Source organism: Ornithodoros turicata, chromosome 1, assembly GCF_037126465.1.
Source record: "Ornithodoros turicata isolate Travis chromosome 1, ASM3712646v1, whole genome shotgun sequence".
NCBI lineage: Eukaryota > Metazoa > Arthropoda > Arachnida > Ixodida > Argasidae > Ornithodoros > Ornithodoros turicata.
The window spans coordinates 160,539,439-160,548,383 of record NC_088201.1 but is presented as its reverse complement, the minus strand read 5'-3'; the positions used below and the strand labels follow the sequence as shown (position 1 = coordinate 160,548,383).

The following is an 8,945-nucleotide window of genomic DNA, read 5'->3' as shown; positions in this document are numbered from 1 at the left end:
GTAGCTTCTCGCTTGTTCCAGCATACACCAGGATGTCATCCATGCAGTTGACTGTGTTTGGCATACCTTCTAGGATTCTGCTGATAACCTGTTGGAAAACATCTGGTGCTGTAGCTATGCCAAATGGGACTCTCCTGAAGCAGTACCTGCCCCAGGGTGTGCTGAAGGCCAGATACTTCTTTGTGCGTTCTGACACTTTCATTTGCCAGAAACCTTTCTTTAGATCTAAGAGAGTGAACCGCTTGGCACCTCTGAGGTGAGCAACAATCTCTTCCAGAATCTTGAGTGGGTAGTTACGTCTGATTAGAACCTTATTGAGTTCTACTGGGTCGAGACAGATCCTTATTTTTCCTTCCTGTTTCACCAGGACCATCTCGCTGCAAAATGGTGTTGGTTCCACGACTTTTTCAACTATTCCTTTCTGTTTTATGCTGAGTTCCTGCTTGACTTCCTCCATAATCGCATATGGAACTTTTCTTGGTGGCCTGTTCACCAAAGTCTTAGTTGCTTCCTCTTTTATGTCAGCATCATACACAAAGTCTTTTATGCAGCCCATATCTTGAAATATTTTGTCGTCCTCTTGTACTGTTTGGACAGTGTGCACTGTTCTTACCAAGTTGAGGGTCTCGCACGTTTTATGACCTAAAACTGGTGTTACATCTGAGTCCACAACGAGGAATCTCAGCTCTGCTGTCTGTCCATGTACAATGCATGTAGCTCTAACTTCTCCAATCACAGGAATTTTGTGATTGCTGTAGGATGAGATCCTCTTGACAGATGTATCGAACACCTGTAATCCCATTTCTTGGACTACTTTGTATGGGAGGACATTGCATTGGGCTCCAGTGTCTAACTTCATAGTGACCTTGGTTCCATGTTTGAATTGGATTTCTTCATGCCACGCTGTCTTGTTTTCCTCAGTCTTCAATTCGGACACGTACATCACTTCTGTGTCATGTTGTTCATCAATCGTGTGGACGTTATGTTGTGCTAAGTTTCTGCTCGTTCGGCACACAGCTGCAAAGTGTCCCATCTTATGGCATTTGTTACAAGTTTTGCCATATGCGGGGCATTCTCTAGGTTTGTGGAACCTTCCACAAAAGGTACACGCTTTTCTTGGTCCTGTCGTTTTTTTTTTGTTTGCTCTTTCATCTCTGTGTCCATCTTTTGTGTACTCTTCGTTTTCTTCTTTCCAATGGAGTCCAATACCTTTGTATCTTTGTTCGCTATCTCTTTGAGCTGTTGAGATGCCTGTTCACTTGCCCTACACGTGTTGACCGTTTTCTGCAGATCGATCGTCGGATCGCTCAGTAATTTTTCTCTGACGTCGTCGTTCCTGATACCGACGATAATACGGTCTCTAAGTAGCTCGTCTGTCAGCTCGCCAAACTGACATATCTTCGCTTGGAGTCGTGCGGCGGTAAGGAACTCGTTGAACGTCTCGCCTTCTTTCTGCTTCAGTTCGTTAAACTTGTATCTTTCATAGGCGTGATTAGCTTTTGGCGTGAAGTGTTCCTTGAATCTCTGTTTCACGACTTCCAATTGCTTCTTTTCTTCATCGCTGAGGGAAAGCGTTCTGTACACATTCTGCGCGTCCTGACCGATAACTGTCATGAAGTTGGCGACTTGGACTTCTGGGAGTTTCTTGTGCAGTTGTATGTCTGTAACATACCACTCATAGCTCTGTAGCCAATCGTCCCATGTGTTCGGCGACTGCGATGAGACATCGAGAGGCTTGGGCGTTTTCAGACCACAGTCTGCCATAGTTTCGGAATTCCTACTTGCGTATTTTCTTTCCTGTCTTTTCCGGCGCCGTCTTCTATCCGTTCTTTTGCGCTACATTGTTTCTTCTCGAGGTCTTCTGTCTGCTGTTTCTAATCCCGCTTCTGACACCATGTCAGAAACGATGTTTAATGGTTACATAGTTACAAAGGTATGTCCGAGTATATCGACATATCGAGTACATCTTACGATTTATCTGGAGTCTGGCTTTGGCTCCTTCTTTGGCTTGGAGATGCCGATGGCGATAGGTGCGCCTACTATCTTGACACTCCACAAAACAAGAACAGCTGATTGCTGATTTCATGGGCGCGGCAATGCGAGCCGAGAAGGACAGTTCAACAGAGGAGCAATTTTAGGTAAGTTCGAACGTGGCGCCAGCCGTCGGTGCAACAATTTCCAGAATGAACCGAGCTCGATCAGCTCAGATAACGCTTTTTCATTCTTTTTCTCTTTAGTATTATTTATTATTATTTTTTATTCATTTCCAATTATAATTCCAATTCCAGCTCAACCGCTCAGCGCGCTGACACTAGTGCAACCTAGAGTCAATAAATCTCTCGCTTTCACGCTTCTCTAAGGAGAAGAGTACTTGAAGTATATTCGTGTGTTGTGATTCCTTTTTCCCTCTCTACGTTCCAGAAAGATACGGTTTCCGAGCCAAGACAATATAGTTGCGAGCGCAGTCGACATACAGAAGTATCCCGTACCGTGAAGATCACCACCCCAAACGTGGTTGCCACGGTTTCGGTTTTCCCCATTTGCATGTCAAAATTCAGGGATGGATATTTTAATACACGTACGTGTTTCAAAAATTTTAAACGTGGTGTGGATTTTAACTAGGACAGTCTCCCATATCGGTATCTGGCTTTTGTTGAAGACGTCCTTATTAGAGTTAATTAACGAATTTAATTGATTAGGCATCCTTATTAGTCATTATAGTCTTTCTTGGAAAAGATAAGGGTACGTAGAACTCAACTGTGAAAATGACGTGTTCTCGTGACTTTTTTATGAAAATTTGTCCAAGCTGAAACACACACACAACACGCAAAATAAACGGGGTGCCACAAAGGCATCCCCCGTGGGGAGAGTGGTCGTAGCCATTTTTAATACATATTTTTTTAAATAAAACAACTAGGACTACGTGTACATTAGTTTCGCACTTACGCGTATGCGAGTGGAGGAAAACCTTATCTGCAAGGTATTTTGGCATTCTGAATTCCATAATTCACTAAGATGTTTTTTTTATCAAGCTGTTTTTCTTTTTTTTGAGAAACTGAAAGAGCACAGTTGCTGGCAGTATCGGTTTAGACATGAGATGAATCCTTCATCTGTATGCTTCAAATCATTATCCACAGAGGCGACATTGGTTTGTAGTGCACCGTTTCAGCTTTTCCACTGTGGAGATACCTCGCTCGCACTAACTCGGAAGTCGGCAAGGGGGAGCGAGCCCTAACCTAACCTAACCCAACCTAACCTAACCTGAAGGAGAGCACTGCGGGACATGGAGTTAGAGATTGAGAAGTACGGCATATACAAAAGTTGGGGGGGGGGCAGGGCCAGCACCGTGAAAGCTCGAGGAGCAGTGGACTGTTCCCCTTGCCTCCACATTCCGATTTATACCGGAACTGAACAGGAGCAGCTTTTCCAGCTAGGGCTCCGGAACGATCCGACAACAGTAAAAAACGATAAAGAAAAAAAAAAGAAAACAGAGGAAGGAAGCACAACAAAGGCATATTCGCTTGAACCGCAACGGGACAAAAAACATTGCAAACACGTTTTTCTTGTTCCGGCCATCGGCATTTAGCAGCCTTTCTGAACCCTGATGTGGATTACAGGCCCAAATAATGACAAATTAGCAAGCAAGCATCCTCGCTGCTCACTTTTTGGTGTTTTACGGCGTTTGAAGTGCAAATTGTTGCGCCCACCACTAGCGCCACATTCGCGTTCAAATTGCTCCTCTGTTGAACTGTCCTTGTCGGCTCGCATGGCCGCGCCCATGAAATCGGCAATCAGCTGTTCTCGTTTTCTGGAGTGTACACCAAACTGTTTACAGTTCAAGGTACAGATACTTAATCCGAGTGGGAAAGCCTCGGCGGTCTTCCTGTGGATTCGTAGGTGCATCAACGAAGATGGGCATAGTTTTCGGGATGGCTATGTGTGCGCCAGCTGATATCGTTCCTCTTCTGTGCCTGTGTGCGCCCTGACACATATACAATAATATAAATGTTATACTACTGTGCGCAAGTGACGTATGCTGTAGGTTAGGGGATCCGTCATGACACAGTGAGAAATAATGCGACGGACCTGACGGAAAGCACGTTAGCTCGGTTCCCGAGTGTTTGTGCACTGAACTGAACTTCTACTTTTTTAAAAAAACAACTTCAATATATGACAGTTGTAGCGAGATAGTTTCCTTGCTTTTGCCGCATATTGGGGTTCATTTCATCTTCTTTTTCTTTTCCCCAAGTGGTGTAACCCCCGATTTGACTATTGCGGCCTCCCTAAGGTTTATGTGTCAGTTTTGGAAACACTGATATTGTTACATGTGACACATTGTAGTGTACTGCAGCCAGCTTCACTGCTTGACTGATAATTTGCGCGGCTATTTCTTTAATATTATTTGAATTACTTTCATCTGATAATATTATGTGAATAACTTTTATCTGATACTGTACCATTAAATCGGATAGGAATCCATTATCGTTTAGAATTATTTTTCCTTTGCAATGTTCCCACACTAATCTTGATGAGTTGTCTCTCATTTAATTCCTTTTGAGTTTTATTTCACACTGCCTACAGCATAATGTGAGAATGAGAAAATGTATGCTTCACATGTTCTCAGCAGCCTCTACAGAAACTGCTCTTGGGCTTAAAATCTAGAAACTACACATGAAAAAAAAAAACAAGTGTAGAACAGAGGACACAGCAAAAAGGACACGACAAAATGATTGGGACTGTGTTATGTTTTGTGTTTTTATTGTGTTTATGTTTTTTTTGTGTGTGTGTCCCTCTGGTTCTGCATTTTTGTGAACATGTTCCACGTTGCCAGCACCCTTGCCCTCTTGTCACAAAAACAGCCTCATACATAAAAATGCAGACAAAAAAGTAGAGAACTCCAACATAACATAACCAGCTTTCCCCGGTCTTTGGAGTATTTTTGCATACAGCTGCAGGTTGTGAGAGGCACATAAACATTGCTTACATTGCTAACCTGTCTATCACATGACATGTGAAAGGATTGCCAAATTAAAGTTCAATAATACAAAATGATTCTGAAATGCATAATTCCAATAGAAGGGAGAGTAAACATTGGAATAATAGGTAAAAGTAAAGCACTGAAGTGTTGGCATTCTTCTGATGTGTATGATATACTGCTCTATTTAACCCATGATATATATGTTGTCAAACGTTAACTTCTTGCATTCAGCATCAAGATGCTGTACCTATTCCATCTAAGCGACTCGTCTTTACACAGACACGTGGCACACCATTTTGGCACAAATATTTGATATCTCTGCTTGTTGGACATATCATGCAAATACTGTGCCAAAATTGAGTTACCTACATGACATGCTGCACCTGGTGAGATATGTTACGGGAGAAATACTCATGAAGCGATTAAAGGAAGTGCATACGAGTACATATGCTTTGCAAAGTTGTTCCAAAGTTCCAAGTAGTTGTTACAAAGTATGTTCGTGTTGAATTGGCAAAGCATTAGTCATCTCATAACAAAGTGATGAAAGAAACTAGTGAGAAATGCAAAGCCACAAGCACTGTTGCATGGGCATGTTCACAATGGGCAATGACGCTTTTCACTTTACGTACCGCGGACTGACTATGCTCACTGAGTGGTTTGCAGTGTTTATGATTGATGTAGTCCACGGCAACCACCGATGAACTTTGCAGATTGTGCAATGATATCTTTTGTGAACAAGACAAACCTCAATATATTCCCATGTAACTTTGATCCTACAATTAATTGAGTTGAGGGTTTCAGGTATTTACGGGTGCACCTCTCTTGTGATATTTAGTGGAAATCACACAGTAGTTACGCATCCTCTAAGCCTCTTAAAAAAATTGTCTTCTTGAAGTGGACACGAAAACTACCTTTCGTAGACAGTACACTGCTGGCATACAAAACCCTTGTTCAAAGTGCCTTGGAAACGGTACAAATGACATCATACTGTTCATTATAAAAACAAATGACATCACACGATTCAACACAGCCACCAGTTTGGTACAGTTAAGCTCAAAGCTAGGGGGGTCGAGTTCGCGTCTAAAAGGCACGGTCTTATGGGGATTACGGTGGTCTCTGAGAGAGCACGCGACTTTTGGTCCTACTTTTCTTTCACAAGGAGGCAGCGAACAAGTGCCCCTTCGTGGAACCCAGCCCTCCCCTTCCGATTTGTTTCGGTATCAGTGTGTCTACCAATGTCATGATGACATTTATATTCTTTTGAGCTTCTTACGTGCTGTTCGGGACATGTATGTAGGTAGGTATGCCAAAAAATTTCTTTATTACTAACCTTTTTTGTAGTGTGAATCCCTCGAAAAACCATTGCACGGCACCAGAACACAAAGTCTACATAATGACCCAGTTTCACCAACATTTTCAGCATCTGAACTAAGATGAACGGTCATTAAACTATCTGCTTCACTAAATGAGTTATTACTGAAATATTCACCACATCACCGATGGAAAAAAGAAGTGCCTGTTAAGTTCAATAATTGGCAACCCTTGATATTGGTTCAGTTAACCAAAGTTGGTGAAACCGGGCCTATGGGAGTCACCGAAACATTCATCACATCACAAACCAAAGTTTGTAAAAAGAATTGAGTGCTAGCATGAAGTTTTGGTAATTGTGAGTAGCATTTGAACTGCTGCCTATGTAGCTGCTGCATAATTACAAGTAATTCAGAAAAAGTAGTACAAAGTTTGAAGGTACTCTACTCTATCTTCCTCTGCATGGTACTAAAAACTGTTACGATTCCAAGTGCTCATCGTCTTGGCCCAGATTCTGTAGCAGATTTATCAGCCATTTGTGTTCCTATGTGGTACTGTGGTAAACTAACCACTCCACCCACATACCAGCATTCCTAGGTTACGCATAACATGTAGCTGAAGTGTATGCGAAGAGGGTGTCAAGTCCTGTAGATCACATAAACAAAATACAGAAACCGACACTGAAGATTTTTGTTGAAGTTTAATTTGTGCAAGCTTTCGCATGGAGGTCCACGCTTCCTCAGGTCCTACCTGAGGAAGCGTGGGCTTCCACGCGAAAGCTTGTACAAATTAAACTTAAACAGAAATCTTCAGTGTCGGTTTCTGTATTTTGTTTATATAACATGTAGTTACATGTAGTTGGTTTAAACCACCTCGTAGAAGTTGCAGACGTTGTTCATCAACTTTATTTTGAGATGGACAGCGAGTTTCATTGCCTGGGCGATACTCTACCCCATAGCTGCTTGTGGTGTGAGGAAGGAAATAATGTTCCATGGAGTCCAAAATTGCCAAAAGTGCTTTGAGAGCAGGCATTCGTGGGCTCGATTTAGCCATAGGCCAAGCAATTTTAGAGAGAGGGGCAGGAATTCAGATTATTGAGAGATCTGAAAATGGCAGTTTGGAAAGCTTGGTAGTGTGGGCAATGACAGAATATACTCTGGTGAAATGTCTTTCATCTTTCATCGTTAATTTCTTAGGCAAATTGAGGCGTTGTATGTATTTGTCCCTTCTATGTTGTTCCAGCCTCAGAACATCAGTCATTTCATGTTCAATATACTCTGGGTCTTCTACAGCACTGCTGTATCAGTGACAGCAGTGACAGCACTGACAGTATCTGAGAGTCAACTTGCCTCAGGTGGTAATGACACTGAGCTGTAAATGCCCCATTGAGTCACAGTCCGTGAGTCACAGTGCACCATCTTGGCAAGAAGTGTTTTGTGGCATCCAAAAACCAAGCTCTGGGTCAACATTGCCCAGTATAGACGGGAGGAAAATGTCAGTTGTCCATTGACGGGAAGACTATTTATACAATCCATTGATGTGTTGGTGAACGAGATCGGCTGTCTACATGACCAGTACCAGTCCTTTGCTATCTTTCACTGTGATTTAATTAAACACAAAACACTCGTCTTTTGCAAAACACTCGTTCGCAATGCGCCTCGATGTGGCCTTTACAGCTCAGTGCCGTTACCGCTTGAGACAAGTTGACTCTCCCACCTGCTGCCACTGTGGTGCTCTTGAGGATCTGGAGCATATTCTTCTTCATTGCCCTCACTAACAACCTTCCCGAACCACACCCTCCGAGTCTCTTCGTCAGCTGGACTTTCGCCCTTTCTCCCTATCGAAATTGCTTGGTCCCTGGCCCAATCCAGCCCAGCAACGCTCTGCGCTCAAAGCTCTTCTGACATTTCTGGACACCATCGGACTTCGATCGTTATTGTGAAGGGGCTCGTTATTTTATTCCCCCCATTCCAACCAGCAATGGGGTAGAGTACCGCCTGCGGCGATGAAACTCCCCACTCTCCAAGGTCAAAAATAAAGTTGTTGTTGTTAATTAAACACATCCCTCATGTGACGGTGTTCCCGGCACTGTTTTACCTTGCTGAACCACTTTTCGCGGCTTTTATCAAACATAGCATTAGCGGTTCTTCGTAGGCTGAGGCCGAGGAACGCAAGAGACGTTTACATGATGTTCACGTGATTACCGTCGTGACAAATGGTCGACACAGCAGTTTTGCGGTACGTTTTATATGTTGCTCATCCTGGACATTTTCCCCCATTTTTTACCCGATTTCCTGCCCAAAACAGCTACGACTGCATCAATGTCACTTCACCCATGAAATCCTTCATGAGCTGCACGCGCGTGTTAGCACACCAAAAAATACACGTCTGAAAAATACCTGACGAAATCGGCAGAAGAAACATACGCTTTATTAGAGCTTGCATTGATTATCCTTTTTATGCAACACATCCCGCAACACCATAAGGCTTCGTCGTCACTCCATTTTCTCAAATAGCCACATCCCCAATGGTAGCCGAACGGCCGAACCGCTGAAGTGTTGTTTTCCTAGTATTCATACGCGTAGTTATTTACGCTTGTAACTTAATTAAATTAAGGAAGAATTGAGAGATACATACTGAATACGACACAGAATTGCAT

At 43.0% G+C, this 8,945-nt stretch overlaps 1 protein-coding gene across 1 annotated transcript; it reads right to left on the bottom strand.

Moving 5' to 3' along the window:
* Positions 1–990: 990 nt before the first annotated feature.
* On the bottom strand, positions 991–1,764 carry LOC135379139 (uncharacterized). Its single transcript, XM_064612390.1, has one exon. It carries the CDS (start codon positions 1,762–1,764, stop codon positions 991–993), a length of 774 nt encoding a protein of 257 aa, XP_064468460.1.
* Between the last annotated feature and the right edge of the window lie 7,181 nt (positions 1,765–8,945).

Bases quoted from the DNA above. Each gene is read 5' to 3' on its own strand.
- LOC135379139 (XM_064612390.1), bottom strand. From the start codon at position 1,764: ATGGCAGACTGTGGTCTGAAAACGCCCAAGCCTCTCGATGTCTCATCG.